Consider the following 24,279-nt stretch of genomic DNA (forward strand, 5'->3'; position numbering starts at 1 on the left):
CAAGCAAGCAAGCACCAGCTGCTCGCTCAGTTCTCAGTCTGGAGCTGAGAATGGTGACTGTCATTCACCACTATCTGCTCTGCAGCTCCAGTGCTCACTGGAGCACCTAGCTAGGGAGGGGGCAGAATCACCTGTGGCAGGATTCCCTGGGTCGGGCTCTCAGCCGCAATCTGAGAGGCCAAGCCAGCTGCTGGCCAAGCATCCTAGTGGATCCTGACAAAATGGTTGGCATCCTTCCAGATTATTGCCAAAATTCACCAACATTTATTTTTTTAAAGTTTGTTCTATTTAAATCCAATACTATATGCAATATACAGTGGATATAAAGTCTATACACCCCTGTTCAAATGTCAGGTTTCTATGTTGTAAAAAATGAGACAAAGGTAAATCATTTCAGAATTTTTTTTGCACCTTTTAATGCGACCTATAAACTGTACAACTCCATTGAAAATCAAACTGAAATCTTTTAGGGGGGGGGGGGGGGGGGGGAGTAAAACTAAAAAACTAAAATGTGGTTGCTTAATTCTGAACACAGCTACAACCCCAGTTATAAAAGGGTGTGCACAATTATGCAATCGCATTCAAACTGATGCTAAATAGAAGTCAGTACACACTTGGCATCATTTTGGGCTTAATGTACACGGGACGTTTTTACAACTTCTCCTGAATGATTAATCTTGACGGATAAAAACCCATGTTTAAAACGTCTGTTTTGCCACATTTACATGCCACGTTTAGCAGCGTTTGCGCTTAGAAGCGTTTGAAAAAAAAATTATTTTTAAAAAGAAATAGCCAAAAATTAAAAACACCTGTAAACGAAATGTGGCTAAATGCCGGTACCACGTTTGGCCTCTGATTAACCCCAAATAAAGTTCAGCGGTTCTAGTAGGTCTTTCCTGACATTTTCTTAGTTGCATCCTACAGCAAAAGCCTTGGTCTGCAGATGGCTTCCAAAGCATCAGAGGGATCTCATTGTTAAGTTATCAGTCAGGAGAAGGGTACAAATTTTTTTCCAAGGCATTAAATATACCATAGAACACAGTGAAGACAGTCAAGTGGAGAAAATATGGCACAACAGAACTGGACATCCCTCCAAAATTGATGTGAAAAGCTGCCAAGTGGCACAACATTAAAGGGGTGAAAAAACACCTGTCAGTTACCGCCCCATTTGATAGATTGATAACCATGCAGCCATTGGCTCCCGCTGCTGTCAAATCCAATGACGCGTGGAGCGGGCCGAGTCACTTTAAAGCTGCAGGAATATTTGGCATGTTTTGGCTGTGTGGTACATGTGACAACAATCTCCAGTCTTCTGCATATGTCTGGGTTATGGGGTAGAGCGGCAAGACGGAAGCCTTTTATTACGAAGAACATCATTGCAGCCCAGCTAAACTTTGCAAAACACGTCTGAAGGTTCCCAAAAGCATGTGGGAAAATGTGTTATGGTCTGATGAAACCAAGGTTCAACTTTTTGGCCTTAATTCCAAAAGATATGTTTGGTGCAAAAACACTGCACATCGCCAGAACACCATACCCACAGTGAAGCATGTTGGTGGCAACATCATGCTTTGGGGCTGTTTTACTTCAGCTGGAACAGGGGCCTTAGTCAAGGTAGAGGAAATTCTGAACAGTTCCAAATACCAGTCAATATTTGCACAAAACCTTCAGGCTTCTGCTAGAAAGCTGAACATGAAGAAGAACTTCATCTTTCAGCATGACAGCGACCCAAAGCATACATCCAAATCAACAAAGAATTGTTTCACCATAAGAAGATTTAAGTTTTTTGTTTGGAATGACCCAGCCAGAGCCCAGACCTGAATCCAATTTGAAATTCTGTGGTGTGATCTGAAGAGGGCTGTGCACAGGAGATGCCCTCGCAATCTGACAGATTTGAAATGTTTTTGCAAAGAAGAGTGGGCAAATATTGCCAAGTCAAGATGTGCCATGCTGATAGACTCGTACCCAAAAAGACTGAGTGCTGTAATAAAAACAAAAGGTGCTTCAACAAAGTATTAGTTTAAGGGTGTGCACACTTATGCAACCATATTATTTTAGTTTTTTTTTTTTTTTACTTTTACTTTAGATTTCAGTTTGTTGTTCAACTGACTTGTACAGTTTATAGGTCACATTAAAGGCGGAATAAGTTCTGAAATGATTTACCTTTGGTCTCATTTTTTCATCATAGAAACCTGACTTTTTAGTGTGTAGACTTTTTATATCCACTATGCATGGTCCTGATGAAACGGGTGGCCCCACGAAACACGTACACCAACCTACACTTTAATTGCAAGTCTATGACATAGACTTTGTAACTCACAGAGGTTTTTTTTGTATATTTTCAGAGATTTTTAATCAAATGGTTTTTATTACTTATTTGTACAAAGGCTAACTGAAAGTCCCACTTCAAAATATTGTGCGTTTTCCATGTTATTATCTGGGTTGATAAATAATCCAAAAATATCTGCGCTTAGGAGAGTGAACTGCAGCCTCTCTATAAAACCCCACCAAAGTGAGGCTAAAAAGTATATATACGTAAACAAAGGGATAATGGCGCTGTTCCCAAAAATAATACGAGCACCGTGTGCAAAACAAAATATGTATCCTACCAACACCTCTAGATAAAGGTGTGTATACAAAAAGCATCTCTGTAAATAAAGTGCATCAAACACATAAAAAGTGTAAAAAAAAAAAATGCGGACAAATCCATGCCAGTGGTATACAAATAACAGTGAATATAAAAAAAAAATAATACTCTATAAGTTAATACGTGTATATCTTCCTAAAGTACAATAATAATTATTTGATTAAATCTATAAAATTTGATATAGTGCATCAAAAATACTGTAAACTATTATTTTATTTTTTTTTATATATAATCATAAAGTGCAAAAAGATAATGAATAAAAATGTCCAAAATTAATAGTGTCCAAAATGCTAATCTCCAAATAGTGATAATTAGAAAAATAAAAATAAAAATCTTTAAACCACAGGTGAAAGAATGTGCAAATACGCGCTGGTTGTGTTTTTTGTGAAGATCGAGCAGGTTTTTTTGCATTCGGTTCAGGACTTACTGTCCCTGTTTGTGCATATATATATATATATATATATATATATATATATATATATATATATATATATATATATATATATATATATATATATATATATATATATATATATATATATATATATATATATATTTATATTATTTGTGCTTTATAATAAATACAAGCTTTAATGGATTCACACTCTGAGGCCTATCCTTTCCCATATATGTGGTTTGCCCATTGCTGACATTGCAACGTGTGGAAGGATCATGTGCTGCTGATACATTTTTGTGGAGAGAAATAACCATTGAAGGTTTCATAAACACCTGGACCCTAGAGATATCCAGATCAAGGGGATACCGGTTATGGAATAAGGATTGTATACACCTGTTACCCCATCTGGGGTGAGGCGCTCTGGTGAGTGTATATGCAAGAGGGGGGAGTCAAAGAAGGAAGGGAGCACTGGAAAGTCACTTTTTTTTTTTTTTTGCTCTATTTGCACATTCTTTCACCTGTGGACTGTGGTTTAATGATTTTTATTTTTATTTCTTATATTTTTTTTCTTTTTGTAATTATCACTATTTGGAGCTTCGCATTATGGACACTTAATTTTGGACATTTTTATTCATTATCTTTTTGCACTTTATGATTTTATATATATATATATATATATATATATATATATATATATATATATATATATATATATATATATATATATATATATATATATATATAAATGTATTTTATAGATTTAATCAATGAATTATTTTTGCACTTTAGGAAGATACACACTGTTATTTGTATACAATTGGCACAGATTTTTCCCGCATTTTTTTTTTTTTTTTTTTTTTTTTTTTTGCACTTTATTCGACTTTTACCCCTTTTTATGTGTTTGATGCGCTTTATCATTACTATGCACTAGCACTTTATTTACAGAGATACTTTTTGTATACACACCTTTTATCTAGAGGTGTGGGTAGGATACATATTTTGTTTTGCTTGCGGTGCTCGTATCATTATATATATATTGGATGATACCTAACAAAAGAATTTACGCCTGGCACCCAACCCCAGTTATGTGTGATGGATAACCCTTGAAATCACCTTCTAGGTACAGAGAACCTCTATTTCCAATTATTTTATCTACAGCTTATGGTACACTGTGATGGTCATTGGGGAAAATCCTCCTTACATTTGTGGTCATTGGCAAGAATCTCTCCTTACAGATGGCTAAAAAGATCATTACTGCCAGTTGTTACTCATATGAGAGGCAGTAGTTGCTTGTTCCTCAAGGAACCCGTAGCAACCACTGGAGGAACCTCTCGGGTTCCATGTAACTCTGGTTGAGAAAGGCTGCCTTAGACATTACATCTATATATCCATGAAGCATTTGCACTTGTCTAGGTTCTTTGGCAGGTTTACCGAACGTTTCACACCAGTTCTAGATTTAGCGCATGTGTACTGAAAATATAATTTCACTCTCCTATGAAAATATGATCAATGATCTTTTTCAGCTCCTTCCCCAGAACATACTGCAAAATGCCTTCTGCCATCCCAAGTTTTGGGTTAGGTTCTTCCATATACTATTTAATTGTATTTGCCAATGCCATGCTATCATTCACACTGAAGATAAAGCCTTTGTTTCTTATTTATCACCTAATTCCTTATCTTAGGGTGGATTTAGTGAGGTTTCCTGTTCCCGTGATCAAAAGGTGATATCAGTTGGCTACGGTTGCTCTTGGCCTACCGGCTCTGTTTCAAGAAAACATATTGCTAATTCTTTCATCACATAATCTGTAATTACTGGTGAGGTATTGCTGCAGTCTTTTATTGTTTACACGTGTATTGAAAGGTGTATCTTTGGTCAATCGAACTGCACGAAGGCTTGGCGTTCTTTGTTGACATGTACAGCCTGTAATTATTGATTGGGTCATTTTTTCCACTTTGCTGACATAGAATCTCTTTAATGCCTGGGCACAGGGAATACATCTTGCACACAAGTTTTCATTTTAGAAACCAAGCTGTCTTCATGGTTTTGTTTTTTCGTTGTCTACTTTTTGCGATTTGTCTTATGGTATGTTGTGAAATTCTCATTTAGTTCACACAAATGGAATCGTATGACAAGTGAAATAACTTGGTTTTCTGAGGAGGCAGTTCACATATATGCAGTGTAAATCCAATGCAATTTTAAAAACGGTCCTGTGGAAGTTTGTTGCAGTATGGTGAGATTTTTAGCTCCATAGACTTAAATGGAAACTGTATGCAGACCACTTATCTGTCCTAAAGTAGTATGATTCCAGCACGTTTTCTAGAAGTCTTTGCTTTCTTTCTCACCTCCCATCCCTGGACCATGTGATCAAGTGCAGGAGCGAGAGCAATAAACGTGACATAAATCGCAGGTGTATCCATAATGCATCAGAATCTCATCTGAATTGCATCAACTCTCACTGCAAAATGGATTCAACTCGCACTGCATCAGTGTGAACCTAGACATAGTCACCTGTAGCTGTGACAGCGGCAAACTGCAGTTGATAAGATTTTGTAATTCTGTACATCTGATCTTGTGATTTTATGTACCCCTGCCATACTGCACAGCCAGTCATGATTTCCTGATAATGCAGTTCAGCTTCCTGTGTCACCTTTCTGCCTCCAGCAGTGAATGAGCGATGACCCAGGAAGCAGTAATGCTGGACCGTTAAGTGGTAGTCCTCTTACTGACTTGCAGAGGTTTGTGTACAAAATAGGACAAAATTACAAACCATTTGGCAGGTAAGACTGTAAGATCCCTTTTCACTCTGGGCCTTTTTCAGGCGCTTTAGCGCTGTAAAATAACCTCCCATTCACTTTTCGCACTTGGACGGTGCGCTTGCGGAACTTTCCGAAAAGTCCTGCAAGCAGCATTTTTGGGTCGTGTGGGAGCACTGTATTTAATGCTCCCAGAACGCCCTGCCCATCGGTATGAATGGGCAGAGCTTCCAAAGCGCCTGAAAAGTGCTTCAGAAGCGCCACAACTCTGGAATTTTTAACCCCTTCTTTGGAGTTAAAAGCACGCCGCTTGAACAACGCTAAGGTAAGCAGCGCTTTAGTGCTAACGCGGCCCCAGTGTGAAATATTATTTATATATTAAATATATATTATTTAATTTCAAATATAAAGTAACCGCGTGATTAGTAGTAAAAACAGGCTAAATATTACAGTTTGTATGAACACTGTATATAATCCTCACACTATGTACTAAACCAAAGGCACCACCTTAAGTATACAGATTGTCAACTAGGGATAATACACTCCCACTAGTACAAGAACCTGTTCACTTATAAGGGAGAAGTGCCTTCTACTTGTGTTGTGATAACAAGGGTGTGCATAGTCCCCGTACAGCTCAAGTGTATTAGATATGTGTCTGTGTCATAATAATGACCACTTTGTCTGTGGAAATGATAAAAGAAAAATGAAGGCTTATTAACATTTAGTATACTGGCCACGGGAAACTTTCTTCAGAGTGTGCGTTCTTGTTTGTGGGTTCATAATACTAATAGAAGAAAAAAATCCAGCCGCTTAAAGCAGAACATTATCCTCTCAATCAACATTTAACTCTTTATGCTGCTAGCCTTAATAAACAGATAGGAAGGTATATTATATTTGTTTTAAAGCAATATTAAACCGCAAAGCGAATATTTTATATTGCAGCTTATCGTTTCATAGTGATGGCTGCATATGTTTTTCTTTTGTAGACTTGTTTTCTTATTTTCACCTGGTAATCTGGCCTGTAAGTCTTTGCTTCAAAAGAGCAAGCTGTCCTGAAGATGTAGTAGTTACTACAGGGTTGTAGTACATTTACTACTGTCCTGACTTGCTTGCAATGATCATCTTATTTATGTAGAACGTTTATTCCAAAAGTAAAAACTGTTGCAGTAACTGCTTAACTGTTAGCTGGTGTTTTGGCTTCAATTTGTTAGTGTATCTAAATCTAACACTCCCCTCCCCCACACTGACAGTGCTGCTGTTCAAAGGTGCCCCTATGCTTCCTAGTGTGAGCAGTCTAATACAGGAGGTGTGTTATTGGTCAGTAGGGATGAGCTCAGGCGTTTTTGCATGGACCAGGTGCTGAGCCCACCAGGAAGTCGGCGCAGCACTAATCAAAGGCAGTGAGACATTGCCCCGATGTGCGGCTGCAGAGATCGGGAAATGTCTCACTGCCTGTGATTAGTGCTGCGCCGACATCCTGGCAGGCTCAGCACGTGTTTGCATAAAACGCACCTGAGCTCATCCCTACTGGTCAGATAACAAGGTGAAAACTGAGGGGTAAAAGCCTAAAAAAAGAAAACAAATACAGCCATCACATCTAATGATTGGTAGGCTGCAATAAATACAATTTTTGGTTTTGGGTTTAACTACTTTGACTCCCATGCCATTATAACATTTCACACATACATATCAAATTCAGAATTTTTAGCAAATTGGCATTTACTAGATAAATACTTAGAACCCACAAAAAGGTTTCGTATTTTGAGAAAGCAAAAGACCTTCAGAAAATTTTTTTGGGATGTTGCACTTTGTCAAACGATATTTGTGCAGCGGTTTTTCAAATGCAGATTTTTTTTTTGGGGGGGGGAAATACACTCTAATGAATATTAGTGCACATAAACGCAATATAAAACTTTTGTAATACTGCCATATAATACCCTGTTTGGTAATATAGAAAAGTTGATATACCGAGTCACTTTGTGCACCTTTTTAAGGTTATCAGTTTAGAGTTACACAGAGGGCCCAGTGCTAGAATTATTGCGTCACTCTGCGATAACTCGCATGTGGTGCGATTACCATTTACATATGCAGGCAGGTACAACATTCGTGTTCGCATTTGCATACGAGCACGGGTGAACTGGGGCACTTCACAGCGCATAAGTGTGAACCGAACCTAAAAAGTCATCTTCGTGCATCAATTGGATTAATCTGGCTATTTTTTCAAGGTTACTTAAATTTTTTGGGGGATTTTTTTTCAAGAAACACTTGTAGGTATAACATTTAAAGCAGAACTTCTGGATTTTCCAAAAATCCCCCATTAGTACACCCCCCCCCCCCCAGCTTTCTTAGGACTGCAAGGGGGCGTGCCAGACCACTGGCTGAGTTGAGGAGAGGGATAGCAGCCAGCGTTCTTTCAAACAGGATGTCAGCGGGCAATAAAAAAATTTCTGCAAGTTCAGCAGCCTATTAGAGAGGAACTACAGAGCTCAGAAGAACATGGATGGCAAAGTGGGTTAAGGTAGATCGGCAACAAGGACATGGGGAAAAAATTTGTCCGGAGTTCCGCTTTAATTAGGTAATGACGGATACAGAATAATATTAAGATGCCTTTTCATCAAGGGTACCCCCCGTCTTTGCACAGGTGATCAAAACCAGGCACATGCATTTCAGCAGCCCTGGGATGGAGCAACTACTACGAGGGGAGGTCAATACGTTCTCACCCTCACCGAGATCCAGATGTGCTAGGGATCTGAAATTTTAGTCAACTGACTCTTCTTTCTCTACATAGCCACCTCCGATGGTTGCACACTGCTCACATCTAACAGACCTTCAATACCATCTGCGTAGAAGTATGCAGATTTGGAGGAAAACCACCTATCAACTTAAGTAATGACTGTCTCATCATTGTGGAAATGTCTTCCCCATAAATGTTTCTTTAGGTCTGAAAGTGACAGGGCAGGTGAGGTAAGGTGGATGGGGCAGAGATTCATAGCCATTATTGTGACCAAAAGTGACCGTTGGTACAGGTCCAAAATGCTTTGAGCACATTTTACTCGTTGCTGTTTTTGGAAAGGTGTTAGTAACCTGGGAACTCAACGTGCAGCCAATTTGCTCATATGCAAGATGTTCTGTAATATGTTATAAACTGACCCCCTACTAAAGTTCACCTCCCTAGCTAAGAAATTAAGTCACAGATCTATCTTCGAGCACTAGCTGCTCAACTTTCCCCAACACACTTGGTTCTGTGACAGTTGACATTCCCTTTGGTCATCCTGTATATTTGTGTGACCACACTTGAGCTGACCTATCTTCATGGATTATTTGGGCAGATTTCAGTTGAAGATGGAGGAACCTAATCACGGCTTGGTATTCAACTTTGGCATGACACCTACTCCTTTTCTCTTGGCTCTAGCTATAATTCACCACGATCTACAAAAACCTAAATTGGCATTCGTATTACTAAGAACCTGCAAAATTTCATTTATCTAGATCATAGTGAGGGTAAGAACTTATTGGCCTCCCTCATACAAGCTTTGGCTGTGGTGTATACAGGACTAGTGTGTAAGTAAATGACTAATTGTAACTGTTTAGAGAGTCGGTATCGCCTTTTAAATAAGATTGTGGATTTGGTCATATGGTCAGTTAACAATGACATTTCTATAGCATTAGGTCAGTTAAGGTAAACCATACTTATATCCTTATATAGCCCCTTAACCAGGTTCTGGAGGCATTCTATACATAAGTGATCCACAATCAAGGAAATATTAATTTCTTCATCGCCAGCCATAAACTGTTCAATCCTCTACCGGTTCAGCAGAGACCGGCTCAGATCCAAACTATCTATGGGCAGGCTGATTGTACTCAAGTCTATCCATTGATCAACTTTTGGTACAACCATCATATCAGATTTTTTACATGAGATAGCTGCTAGCAATAATCTGTGTTCTCCTGGTAGGGGAAGGATCCCCAAGCTTCCCTGCTGGAAGAACACAATGGCTCAGAGGGAGGGAGTCCCCCATCAACATTGACTGTGTTGATAGAGAAATTTAGTGGTTTTCTTTCCTGCAACCCCTAGTTGCAGGAAAGAAATTCTTCTCTATGGCCTGCCTTAGTTACTGCATTGTTTTGGAACACAAAAGTACTTTGGCAAATGGGTGTTTCTTTGCAGAAATCAGAAAGTTGGCTCCCTAGTCATTGTGTGTTAACTTATCAAGGATTACTGTTTATTATGCTGTTTTCTTTGGGCTTTTAAGAACTGTAATACTGCTCAGCTGGTTTGATTTGACCGAGCTTGTTAGAAGCTAAGGCATGTATTTAGTCAGTAGATCACTGCCTAAAATCACCACAATATTGAAATTTCTGAGCATTTTAGATAAAGACAAAGCTCTATAATAGCTTTGTGGTTTGGTAGATTTGCTTGGAGGAGTCGGCAGCTGGCGGCTGGTCAGCTATGTAAACGAGTAGAGGTAGGATAGTTTTTATTGAATTCTTTCTTTATGCAAAATGCACAGTCCAGTGCCACATCTTAAACGTTGGTTGTTTAACAAGCCTTGCATAGGAAGATTTACATTGCGCTTGTTAAGGAAATGGTTACAAAGTTCAGTGCTAGCAGTCTGCTCTTACGTTTATCAGGAACTGGAGTGGAATGACACTTGCGCATACAGTAATCAGGAAATATTCCACTCTCCAAGGATACTAGTTTCTGAAATCTCAGACGATTTGCAATGTGTGCCTTGCTGTCCAAGCACTGTCCAACATCATAACAGAATAAATGTCACGGTCTAATGGCTGTGTCAAGAGTGGAGCTACAGGTGGTGTCGAGGTAAGCTACCAATCTTCATTTCTGAAAGAATGTTCTTGTAAATCATAAATCCCTTCTTACCAACTAGTCATGTATAAATGAGTGCAAGGAGACGGTTTCCCATGAAAAATCTCCAAAGAAAAAAAAGAGGGAGGGGGAAAAAGGGAACGATGGACCATCTCGGACAGACCCTTGACAGATTACACATCAAGTAAAAAATATTTACATTTTATTGATGCACATAACACTTTTGTTTCCCCCTCCCTTTTTGGTTTGGAGGTTTTTTTGTGGGGAATTGGCTCCTTGCACTCATTTATTGCTATTTGGATGATGGTACCCCCAATTCTCTACCCTTTCTTTAGTCAGTTGGAGTCCGTATTGCTCAACTAAATATGGATCTGTAATCCTCCTTGTTGTAGTAAATATAAATTGGCATACTGTGATCTTTTTGTTGTTAATGATGCATTGTGGTTGATGCTGCTGCATTTTAGTTTAGTTTATAGTCCAGCAGAGACATTTGTAGTATATAAAAAGCAGTTCATGTCTTCTGTGTTGGTGGTTTAGTGCAGGTTTGTGACCTGACAAATTGGTAATTGCTGCGTTGTTGCAATAGTACTGTGGACCTAATCAAATTGTCTGTCTGTATTGGCCAATAGCAACTCAGCAGATTAAGACCTTCATTCTCCAACAGTCCTTTTACACAGTGCAGTGTAGAATGTATTCTGACTGTTGTTTTAAGGTCGCACTCCTCTGTCCAAGTGTATATCACATCGACGTGAGGGTTTAGAGGAATTGCGATTTGTTTTTCATTTATTTTATTTGCAGTCAGGCATTGAGGGAGATGATGTCCAGGAATTTAGCCACTTTCTAGAATCTGCTGGCTTACTATGGGTTGCCACCTCATACTGATCTCTTTAGTTTGACTTTGACAGTTTTACTGAGCTCTGGGAGTACAGCTATGGTTATACTCCTGGCGCCCTAACAGGAGAGACCCTTCCTTCTCCTCCAACAGCAGCACTGTCCACCCATCCCCTCTGCTGGCAATATAGCAATAGCTTCGTCCCTGGTGCTCAGTAAAAATAAAAATTGTAAATTTAAGCGGTAAGCGCACAAGGTGAAATGCTTCCAATTTGACTTAACACCTAGTAATTCATAACATTTTAGAAAGTGGCTAAATTATTTTTTTGCTATTCAGCACTGCAGTATTTTAACTGGCAGTTGTTGCAACACTATGCAACTAAAATCTATAAAACTTTTTTTTTCACACAGATAGAGCTTTCTTTTAGTGGTATTTGATCTGCGCTGGGTTTTTTGTATTTTATTGTATACATAAAAAAAGACAAACTGTTGGGGGGACAAAAACTATTTTTTTTCTACATTGTGTTAAAAAAGATATCTAATAATATCTAATTTCTTCATAAATTTAGGCCAAAATGTATTCTGCTAGTTTTTGGTTAAAAAAAAAAAAGTGTATATTAATGTTTTTGTGTGAAATGTGTGTTGTCTACAAACTATGTTCTGTATATATATGTGTGTGTGTGTGTGTGTGTGTGTATATGTGTATATATATATATATATAAAATCAGAATATACACGGCTATAGACACTATACTGGTAATGATGGTGATCGACGACTGTGATAGGGTAGTAGGCAATCTGGTGCTAACATACACTGGCTGGGAGGGACACTGAGTTACATTGACGTTGCTAGTGACAGTAATACAGTAATCAAATATAATATATGTGCACTGTATTAATGACACTGGCTGGAAGGGACACTGAGTGACACGGACGTTGCTAGTGACACTAATACTGTAATCAAATATAATACTTGTACACTGTACTAATGACAATGGCTGGAAGGGGTTAACATCAAGGGTCAGTCAAGGGGTTAAATTTTGTGCCTAACATATGTAATATGCGCTACTTTTTACTCACAGTTGTGGCTGTTTTTGTTTCTTTTCTACCTTCTTTTCAGGGATTGGACACAGCTGATCAGCAGGTTTTAGTCATAATCACTGGCTGAAACCTGCTGAAAATAAGTTGTGTCCAGTCACAGCACGGGTCAGCAGGAGGTGCAACAATGCATGCCCCCAAACCCGGAAGAAAACTGGCTACGAACGCATACATTGTTGTGCCCACATCTGCCCTCTGCTTGCAATATATTTACTGTGAGTGGGAGAACTTCAGGTTTGGGGACGACAATCTCCGGAGTTTCCACTGCCGATTCTCTGGCATGCTGCTGAACGTGTTTTAGCAGTTTCAAGTATGCCCTTTTCCAGATGCTGTTCCTTAACAAATGGTCCAGATCAGGTTTAAGCTCTGAGACCCCTGCAAGACCGAGCATAGCCTCTATATTCTCGCAGGTCCTCAAGGGTAGCTTCCCCTTCATCGCCAAACACAAAGCTATCTGTAAGGCTCTCCCACAGCAATCCATGGCCTCCAAAGTCATATCCCTCCGGAGAGCGTTCTGTTGTTTCCCCTAAATATCCCTGCTCTGTGTGCCATTTCAGAGCCCGATAATGATTGTTCAGCTCTAGCTCCTGCTGGACCAGCCTGTCCAACTTGGTCACCCATTGCTCCTGGGGCCGCTCTCCCAGGAATGCCATCCGCAATGCCCGTTGGTCACTGGCCCGTTGATCTTGGGTTGGAAAGCACTTGCCCTGTTTTATACCAGCGAGCTGGAGGGCTCCAATCCAGAGCTCCACCCAAATATGCTGCCTGAGCACCAGGTATTCATCCTCAGACACAGTCCTGGTGTATGCTGAAAGGACAATCCGCAGCAGCCCTGGGAACTCTGATGCCAGGTCCATATCTCCGCTGGGGTGACTTAAGTCTGCTATCCTGATCTTGGATCCCAGTGGAGGTTTGGATGTCCCAGACTGCAGGAAGCAACCCACTGCTTGCCACCAATGTGACGGAACTGATCCCACACTCCGATTGAGTGCTTCCGTCAGTATACTGCTTCCTAAATCTGAATATAGATATCAGATATTCCAACCGCTCACAAGCACAAAACAATACGACACTTGCTTAGCTGCTCAACATGGACTCATTTACATTATACAAGCCAACAGACAGGTGGCTGGAGTTCATGACATTAGCATCTGATAGTGTGTCCCAACAGCATGAGACAACACAGATTATATATACATATACACAGCATTGAATCTGACTAGCACAGATTATAGGGGGGTTCTCATTGACCCCGTGCCCCTTAAAATCCAGGGCCCATAATCAGTTGGCAAGAGGCTCGCATTCAGTCCTCTCAGAAAGCCTGTGTCCTGGCTCGGTCTGTCTCAGTCAGCAATTGGCTAAATTGAACAAGCTGAGCCTAGAAGCTTGATTGCTATGCACAGCTGCTCCAGATTCTGTCTGCTCCAGTTTTAATAAAATACCTCCGTTGTCTTCATAGGTTCCACAGATGCATACCATATTGTATTGTACCAGTACTGGTAGGCAGTGCTGGTCAATTGGTGACGTGGTTATCTCATCTAATATATTTTATCAGCACGCCTCAAGTCCACTTCAACGGTTTTTAGGTTTTGAAAGCTGACATTGCTAAATTGATTTTTTATTACCAGCACACCTCAAATCCAAACCAACAGTTTTTTTATTAACTTCTATAAAAGTCCTAAAAGAGAGATGCAATGTTTTGGGGCAACTTCCACATTTCTAGTAACAATATTATGATGTTATGATGGCACATATCATTTACACAACACTTACTGTTTCCTTCCTTGTTTTTATAAAATTGTATTTTAAACATTATTTTATCATTCTGAAAAGCCTAATGTTGTTTTCTTGTACATTATATTATGATAGTGGTTACTGAATTATTTCGTATTTTCTGTCCCTGAAATTTTGTTTGTGTGCCTGAAAAGGCTGCTTTCTGATTTATGATCCTGACAGGATGATGAATACAACACACCTGCTTCTGATTGCTAACAGACAGAAAGTTGCAAACACTCGCTGTAATGCCCCACCAATACCCAGTGTGGTCAGAAACTAAAGCTGGCAAATGTAGCTTTGCCTATAGCAGCCCTAGTTCCTTTTAGGTGAGCAGACCTACCAATGCTTGGCTGCCCCCCGGACCTTACACAATGGGATTGATTTACTACAGGCACATTGATTGTACATTTTCAAATGCAGTTTCCTCAGAGCTTCGTAGATGAGGTGAAGCTTCACTTTACAAAGAATACATATGCATAGAGAAGAAAAGCATTTTTCCTTGCTTATGATGGATATCAGCAGAGCTTTGCCTCATTTACTAAGCTCTGGAGCAACTGCACTGGCAAAGTGCACAGTCTATTTGCCTTCAGTAAATCGATCCCAATGCTATAATCAATGGTCATGTAGTACAGGAGGCAAAGTGAAGATTTTAAGCATGTCTTGACTGCGCTATAGCTGAATGACTGCTACAGTGCAGTTGTCCAATTCTGGGATCTATTGACATCCTCCCAGAACCGCGCCCATTGCAGCTCACATACGGCGCACTTTGTGATTGCTGTGTCTTTCGGAAACAGCTCATCACAGATTGGGGTAAAGAGCAAATCACAGTGACCCTTTACCATGTGATCAGCTGTGTCCAAGCACAACTGATCACAATATAAACACACTTTACTGTTACTGTCATTCCTTTCCTCACGCGCTGTGACAGCATGAGGAGACTAGAGCCAGTAGCCGGCAAGTATGATGGGACAATTTACACTGATTATCAGTGTTCTGATCATCTGTGCCGCCTCATTAGTGCAGCCTCCTTAGCGCACATCAGTGAAGGAGAAAAAATGCTTATTTGCAAAATTTTATAAAAGATGCTAAGAACTTTTTTCCATTTTTTATTTGCAAAAAATAAAAAACCTAGTAGTTATTAAATACCACCAAAAGAAAGCTCTATTTCTGTGGGAAAAAAAAAATTCAAATAAGTACAATGTTGCATGACCGCGCAATTGTCATTCAAAGAGCAACAGTACTGAAAGCTGAAAATTGTCTTGGGCAGGAAGGGGGTGAAAGTGTCCAGTAGATAAGTGGTTAATGGAGTACCTGAAGTCCTTGGGGACAGGCAGGTGGGGACTGATGTTTCAGAGGGAGAGCAGTAGCAATATCCAGAAGGCAGAAGGTCAGGCTGACAGTCAGTAGCATAGGGTCATGCAGAGAATAAAGTTGGCAGCAGGCGGTAAACATAATACAGGGACAAGCAGAGGTCTGGGCAGGTATTTAAGTTTTCCAGAGACAGGCTCGCTAGGGCCAGAATGTAATATCAGTGAAACAGTGTTAGAAGCTGGTGTAGACATCATTGTGACAGGCACAGAGCTCTCTGCTTGTGATTTTCAAATAAAGGACCCAAAGCGCCTCATCTCATAAGGGCAAAGGGTTTGTAAGAGACAGCCTAGCAATGAGGACACTATACATGGGGGGAGATCATTGCCAGCCAATGGCAGGGGTGGAGGCTTGTCTCCAGTGCAGGCCTTGTTTTCTGACAACGGACACGCAAGCCTGGCAGAAGAGTGACCTGAGCGACGGACTAACAGAAGTGTGTCTCACGTGGCTACCACTTCTCAGTGGGGGAGTATGATAGCTCAGTGGTCCATCAAGCTAGAGAGCAAATATTCCTTGTGACCTTTTTGCTGGTTAGTTGCCACCTGCAAAAGGAGTAGAAGTGTGAAAACTTAGTAGCGCATATGTCTCTGGAAGCGCATGTCTAGTTTCTTGCTTGCTGCTCCTAGAGCTTTTGACTTCAATACATTTTTTTCTGTTCTTGGATCTGTCCATTCTGCAGAAATGTTTTCAGATTTCCTTGCTTTAATGGGTCATTGGTAGGAAGGAGAAAATCTTTTTATTGACTAATATGCAAAAACAACATATTGGTACAGCATCAAACATGCTCAACATAAGCGTAAAGTATTAGTGTTTGGTACATAAATACACAAGAAGTACATATTAACAGTTGTGTAGTCTTGAATGTCCAGTTAAAATAAAAAGTGATTACATACAAGTACAAAGTAATTTTGGTTTCGTTATTATATTGTTCCCAGTACAAGATTTTATATTCCCATTCTCACACATATAAAGAAGTTGCTCACAGACTAGAAATGGCAAGAGTGGAGGAGCACCAGATATTCCACACCTTATCATATTTGCTGGCATAACCCTTATCCTGAAAAAAAAAAATTCATACGTTCGTATCTGATTCACTATCTGAAACCATTGACGAGTAGATGGTGGAGCAGACTGATTCCACTTAAGTGCAATACCCTGAGTCAGGGCTATTTTAGTTTTACACTTTCTCCGCTGTCCATGGATACTGGAAATGTCACACTGAGACATCGACTAAGCTTGCTGAGCGGGTGTACAAGATCAGCACTTGATAAATCTACTAGATTATGAGCTGGCTGCGACCTCAAACACTTTTTATCCTTTTACTTGAAAGTTAAAGCTCTTTCTTCTCTGCACCTGTGCTGGTTTAACTAAATCTAGTCTATGAAGATCAGCAAGTCTAAATTAGAACTGACTGCTGTAACAATGGTAAGAGTGTTGCTGAAGAACTGATCTTATTTTGCCACTTGGGACCAACCAGTCTAACTTGGAAAACAAGCATATGGCATGTATAGATAAACTAATATCAACTTCAGGAGCCAGTTTTTCCAGACTAGACAGCCAGCATGTTGTCTTAAATGGTGACTGTAACTCTAAACAGCTAACTGCAAAGTTAAAGAATCTAATTGCCCGCCAAAATAACAGTAAAGCACATACTCTGAGCTAGCTACCCTTGCTGTACTGTATAAATACCTAACCTCAAGAGGCATTCTGAAGCCTCTGTGTCTCTATCCCAGCCAGCCTTTGTATTGCTAGTCAATGTAACCACTGCGGGGACAGCCATGTTGAGATCCATCCTTCCCTAAGCCAGGGGTAGGCAACTTTAAAGAGGTGGAGACCTACCTGAACAGTATGGGAGAAGTCAAAGAGAACAGTGTCGCCTCCTCACACCTGATTTAAACCTCCAATTGCTACCATGTTACAATCTTGCAGGATATACCGTATATACTCGAGTATAGGTCGATCCGAATATAAGCGGAGGCCCCTAATTTACCACAAACAAAATGGGAAAACTTATTGACTCGTGTATAAGCCGAGGGTGAGACATGCCTGTCCATCCTTGTGTGTCCGTCCATCCCTGTGTGTCCATCCTACCTGTGTCCTGTGCCTTTGTCCTTCTGCAGCCTGTGTCGATCTGCATGTAAAAACATGCCAGGATCGCCGCACCTCTTCTTGTCTGTGACAGACGGCGGCCATTCCACTGTTCAAAAGCTGCGCCTCCGTCTGTGATAGGCGGAACACTCAATTTCCCAGCAGTCAGTGTTCCGCCTATCACGGACATCCTCTCATCCTCGTCCGTAGTACGAGGATGAGCGGATGTCCGTGATAGGCGGACCACTGACTGCTGGGAAATTGAGTGTTCCGCCTTTTACAGACAGGGAGGCGCGGCTTTTGAATTGTGGAATGGCCGCCGTCTGTCTGCTCGACACGCTGATCGGGTAGACAGACGGCGGTGACTCGAGTATAAGCCGAGGGGGGCACTTTCAGCCTCAAAAAAGGGGCTGAAAATCTCGGCTTATACTCGAGTATATACGGTATTACAAGTACATTACACTGCTAAGCAAAGCAAACCCGTAGGAAAGCTGCAGGTGCACTGCACCCACAGTGTGGGTAAACCTCAGCACATCCGTGTGAAAGCAGCCCTATACTAATATGCCCACTGTATTGCTTCACACTGACCTGAAAATCTCCTCTATTCTGCTGCTGGCACTTGGAGACCTCTAGCAGGGATAAGAGGTGGAGTGTAGTTGGTGCCACTCCGCATGGGACAGGAGTCAGCACTACAGAGTAGGCATTGGCTTATGCGGCTCTTGCTCCCTAATACAGCTCCAACTTTACAAGTAGTCCCTCTGCATTGCACTCTGATGCCCTGGAATGGCAGGTCAGCAAGCCTAGGCCGTGATCTACTGGTAGATTACCAAGCCTAGGCCGTGATCTACCAATCACCTGTCTCTGACCTACAGGTTGCCGACTCCCGCTCTAATCTAACCAACTTTACCTCCTACCTGCCCATCCTGCCTAAAATTCCTGAAATATGCATGCTTTTACAGGTGATTTTAACTTTCAGCAGTTATGGAACTATGCAGTATGTAGACAAATTTCAGGCAGTTCTAATTACTGACAATTTTCAACTTTTGAACTATGTAAGTGAACTAATGAGTGATTTCAGGTATTTTCTTTAAAACCTTTTAAGCATACATTATTTTATTGAGTTGAAGATAGTTGGTGCCAGCAGAAATTGTTAGGATCACCCTTTTTGTTTTGAATAGAGGGGAGAGGGATTATAACATGTCAGTTTTTTTTTATTGCTGTCTGTGTCCCTGTTAAGATTCACCCTCTCTATTTGTCATGTATGATCCCCGGTCACACCAGTGCGATTTGATCATTTCAGATAGCATGACAAGTCGCACCCTATTGTCTGCAGTGGAAGCAGTCAAATCAGTGCGACTGACTGCATTGAAGTCGGACCGAGTTTGAAAGTTCTTGCACTACTTTTTGCAAATTCAGGTGTGACTTTCATAGACATGACATTTGACTTTGAAGCGCATGATTTCAAAGTCTGTTTCAGTGTGAACGAATCCTTACTGTGAATTGAAAGTAAAAGAAAATCTCAAATTTTGGGTTGAAACCAGAACTGGAATAGAGGGGAAACCTTCCAATGTGGCTATTCGTTCTGGTGACACTCTGGGGTTCCCTTAGGGCCTGTTTACACTTACTTCATATAGTGGCATTGGACACGCTTTTTTAAAACATGCTGAATGCCAATCAAAGCACCTGTTATTAAATAAAATAGTTACCTTCTAGTCCTGTTCACATGTATTTTCTTTGCTTCACTTCAAAAATTATGCCCCACGTTACTTGGTGTTTTGAAGCATCTCCAAAGCCTCCATAGAAGTCTGACAAAGCTTGCTTACAGCAACTAAAGCTTTTGAGGGGCTTTATTTTAGCCATAGTGTTGCTTTATTTTGGAGGGATTACAGGTATTGGATATACCAGGATGTACTGGGAAACCAACAAGTGAACCGGAAAGACGATGTTGACAGTCACTTTCAGTTCATGTGTATATGTTCTGGAAGTGTCTGGTGCAGTTGTCAGATCTGGTATGGAACAGAAGGAAAGTGAGCAGGGTCTAGACTGGAGTGGGGCAACTAGCAGACAGCACACGTGGTATGCAATATGTTAATGTTATAACCAAAGGTGAGCGTGGACTGGAGAGTGAGGTGGCAGAGGATCAGCAGAACTGAGGGACCAGAGCAGGAGAAACTAGCAGATGTCACATGTGGGGCGCAGTATGTGAGCGGGGACCAGAGAGAAAGGAGGATCAGAAAACCAGAGGATCAGCAGAGCAGGGTGTTACTACAGAGCAGGGGATCAGGAAAGCTGGGGGTACTACTGAGTTGGGGCATCAGCAGAGCTGGGGGTACTACTGAGCAGGGGGTCTGCTGAACAGGGATACTAATGAGCTGGGCTTCTACTGGGTCCCTTTAACCACCTCAATACAGGGCACTTACACCTTCCTGTTCAAGCCATTTTTCAGCTTTCAGCACGGTCATGCTACACTGTAACCATGTGAAATTGTTATAATTTTCTTCACACAAATGGAGCTTTCTTTTGGTGTTTATTTAATCACTTCTGGGTTTTACATTTTTTCCTTGTTGCTGGCAGTGGTGGGCACTCACTGGTGGCACTTAATTGTAATGATTGACCAGAGCCCTGATTACATACCTAGCTGTCCCCTGTGAGGAGATGCCTCTGATCGGCTCTCCTCACACTGTCAGATTACCGGCATCTCCGTGTTTACATGTGACCAGCTGTGATTGGACACAGCTGATCACATGGTTAAAAAGCTGTGGCTCTTTACACAAATCAGGGGAGCGGCCACGATCGCCACGCTGTGTGCCCCCGCGGTTGCGCGAGAGCGTTCGTCCTGGGAGGCCATTATATGATGTCCACCCAGAATGAGAGCCGACCCAGCCATCATTTGACGGTGGGCGGGCAGCAAGTGGTTAAAACAAATAGAAAATCCACGCACACAGGATAATTTACCAAGCTTCATTAAAGTGTCAAAAAAGCATCACTGAAGCATCAAAAATACATAACAAAAACATGTTGAAGCAGAAGGTGCTTTAATGTGTGTTAAAGTCGAAGCAAGTGTAGGCGAGCCCTTACTTTGAGGGATTTGTTCTCTCTTGCCTTTTAGCTCTGCTTTAAAGCAGAGTTCTATCCAAATGTGGAAGCTCCGCTTATCTGGCCAACTCCCCCCTCCGGAGCCACATTTGGCACCTTTTGGGGGGCACAGGTACCAGTTTTTGACAGGTACCCATTCCCACTTTCGAGAGAACGCAGCGAGATCACTTGAAAGTTAGGCCGCCCTCCTCCTTCCGCCACCGGGCCATTCAGAAAGGGCATCACAGTAGGGTGGTTTTTCTCTTACCACCAATGACAGTGGTAGCACCCTAGAGCCAATGGAAACATCAGCTGGGGTGCCGACATTGCTGGATTCCACAATAAGTAAGTGTCCTTTTAAGATCTGAGATCCCCGACATGACTTTCTCTTTCACAACTTGCAGTGTGCGTTCAGTACGCTGTACATCCAAAATTATGTAAATATAACAAACACTGATAAAATTGTAATACTGAATTGCATACTAAATGTCAGAATAATAGTCATTTGCATTGGTTCTCAGTGGCACCAAGACCCCTTTCACACTGGGACGGCGGGTCCGTTGGAGGTAAAGCGCCACTAAAACTTTACCGTAGTTTTAGCTGTGCTTTTTGGGCCACTAGCAGGGAGCATTTAACCCCCACTATTGGCCGAAGAAAGGGTTGAAAGCACCCATGTTGTGGCACTTCCAAAGCGCTGCTCATTCATTTCAATGGGCAGGGGTACCCCAAAGATGCTGCTTGCAGGATCTTTTTTCCCGTCCTGTAAGCGCACCGCCCCAGTGTGAAAGCATTCTGGCTTTCACACTGGGGAGGCATGAAAGGTGTTGTTCAGGCGCTATTTTTAGCACCAAGTGGGAAGGGGGTGTTACTTTTCATTGGCACTTATTGTAAAATTATTACTACTTGCATTGGTGTTCACTGCAAGCAATTAACTTTGCATTGGTGTTTTTAGGGGGAAAAAAAAAACTTAGTGGTGCTTGGGTAAAATGAGATTCTCATGGGTGAAAAAACACATGTCGCAGTGATGCTCGGGTTTTTGTTTGTGAGGTTTATGTGACCGTTAAAAGTTATGATTGGTGATCAGTGACAATGTCTAGGGAGGTATAGGGTGCTGTGTCTCCTACTTGTTCTGTCCATCTTGGGCACCATTGCCTGGCAGCCACTCATCATGTACCTCATGAGGTTGTAGATCACCTCTGGGTGGCCAAGCGACTTGAGAAAATTCATGGCTGAGTGTAATACACTGTTCTTGTTCTGCATCAACACACACTGTTTGTTTGTTTTTTTGTTCACTGTGTATATAAAAGGAAGCCATATTTGTTAATTCTATATTTGTTCTGTGCTCCCTGCTTAATCGTATCTTTACGTTTTTATTGCTTTTCTTATCTAGATGTAGGTGAATAGGCCAAACTTTATTAGAATGCTTTTTCTGAAAGCAATGTACTTGTTAGTTTATCTTTTAATAGATTGTCTTGCAGCAGTTTTTCAGCAAGGCTGCTCACTGCATGATCTGAAATACAGAAAACCACTACAGGGCACACCTACAAATATGTACAGTATATTATATATAATTTTAAAAACATGTCACGACAAGTGAAATGTGCAAATCATGTCTAAAATGACTCTCAAGAAAATGAAATGTGAATAGATACTGCCTTTTAAAATGATTGTAAAGGGAGGTTTTTTTATCCCAATGCATTTCGTGCATTAAGGTAAAAAGCCTTCTGTGTTGGGCTCCCACCCCAGCCCCACCTAAATTCATACCTGAGCCTGATCTTGATTCGGTGCTCTCCTCTTTCTCGCTCTCTCCTCCTTGGACACGAACGCAGCAGCGGAAGCCATTGGCTCCTGCTGATGTCAATCACAGCCTGTGAGGAGAGTGTGGATAGGGCCAAGCCATGCTGTTTGTGTCATTAGACAAGTGGCTTGCTTTTTTGGGGGGACTCGGAAGAGGAGGAGCCAGGAGCACTGGCAGGGGACCCCAGAAGAGGAGGATACTGAAAGTATAAAATGTGTTGTACTTTTTTTTTTTTTTTTTTTTTTTTTTTTAATAATCACTTTAAAATATATTCCTTTTTAAATTAAGTCAAACACCATACAGCCGTTATGTAGAACATATCCTTATGACGTCATGTATTTTTTTTATTCTTAACTTTAGGTGAGCCCTGTTGCTGGTTTGGTGTCCATACTAAAGAAGCGTGATGGCGGTGAGGGAGACCAGGCTTTTCAGTCTTCACAGAAACAGGCAAAGAGGAAAGTGCGGTTCCAAGAAGCAGAAGATGCACTTGAACAAGGTAGGTTCTTGCTTGCATTTCTCTGTGGAATAAAACAGTAAATCAATTATACTTCAGCTTTTTTTTTTTACAGTGAAGGTGCCATGAATATAAACGTTTCTAGTGGGCAATATATAGGAGCTGATTTACTAAAACTTTAGATTGCAAATGCTGTGCATGGTAGCCAATTGGCTTCCGACTTCAGCCTGTTCAGAGATCCTGTTCCCTTAAAGCACATTAAACAGCACAGTGCTTGTGCTGTGTAAACTGCCCCTCTCTAAACTGTAGTAAACCTGACTGATCCTGCCCCTTTCTGTGTTTCCCTCTCTGTGCTGACCATGGTAATCGGGGCTTCTGAGCTCTGACCACCGTGGTCAGCGTACGCCCTTCCATCATCCGCAGCTCTCCTCTTTCCCCCTCACCCCCTCCCTTCCTGTCTGTCTGCTCCGGGTCTCTGTCCTCCACCCCGCCGCACCAGGTTTTACACTCTCCAGTTTTAGTAAATCCACTCCATTGTGTCTGCACAAACATTTACAGTGTTTAACCCTCAAAAAAAATAATTTAAAATCCTGTTCCCTTTAAAGCATGTTATACAGCACAGTGCTTGTGCTGTGTCATTTGGACCCCATATCACCTGAAATACCTGGCTGATCCTGCCTTGCTATACCCTCCCATCTGCAAACAGACCACGATAATCATGGCTGCTGAGCTCTGACGTCATGGTCTGCCTGATTCTGTAAGCAGCAGCCTGCTATATGTCTCCTGTGTCCTCCTCCCCCCTCTTCTCTATCAGTGCCCACCCCCGCTCCTGGTGCTCTCATTTCTGCTATTAAATGCTCCCATCCTCTCCTCACCATTATAATAATTTGTGCCTGTGTTCTGTAAAAAAAAAAAAACTGCATGATTGTAGCTGTATGAGCTCCGCTCCCACCGCTCAGCCGATTGTGGGAGGGCTTGGCCCCGCCCACTGCAGCTATGAGCCGGAGAGACAAGGGAGGAGAGGAAAGCTGAGCGGCGAGATCGGAGCTCATACAGGTACAATCATGCATATTTGTTTTGTTTTTACAGAACACAGGGACAGTTATAATGGTGCAGAGAGGACGGCAGCATTTAATAAAAGTGGGTTAACAACCATTTTAATTGACCC

At 41.4% G+C, this 24,279-nt stretch overlaps 1 protein-coding gene across 2 annotated transcripts in view; it reads left to right on the forward strand.

Moving 5' to 3' along the window:
- Positions 1-24,279, forward strand: part of CNST (consortin, connexin sorting protein) — a 178,297-nt gene that overhangs the window by 145,311 nt on the left and 8,707 nt on the right. For both annotated transcript variants that reach the window (XM_077486144.1, XM_077486145.1), the window contains exon 10: positions 23,018-23,153. In XM_077486144.1, coding sequence (XP_077342270.1) covers positions 23,018-23,153 — 136 coding nt within the window. The remainder of the gene's footprint in view (positions 1-23,017; positions 23,154-24,279) is intronic.

Source organism: Lithobates pipiens, unplaced genomic scaffold (assembly GCF_037356315.1).
Source record: "Lithobates pipiens isolate NorthernLeopardFrog02 unplaced genomic scaffold, aLitPip1_a1.2 Scaffold_18, whole genome shotgun sequence".
Lineage (NCBI taxonomy): Eukaryota > Metazoa > Chordata > Amphibia > Anura > Ranidae > Lithobates > Lithobates pipiens.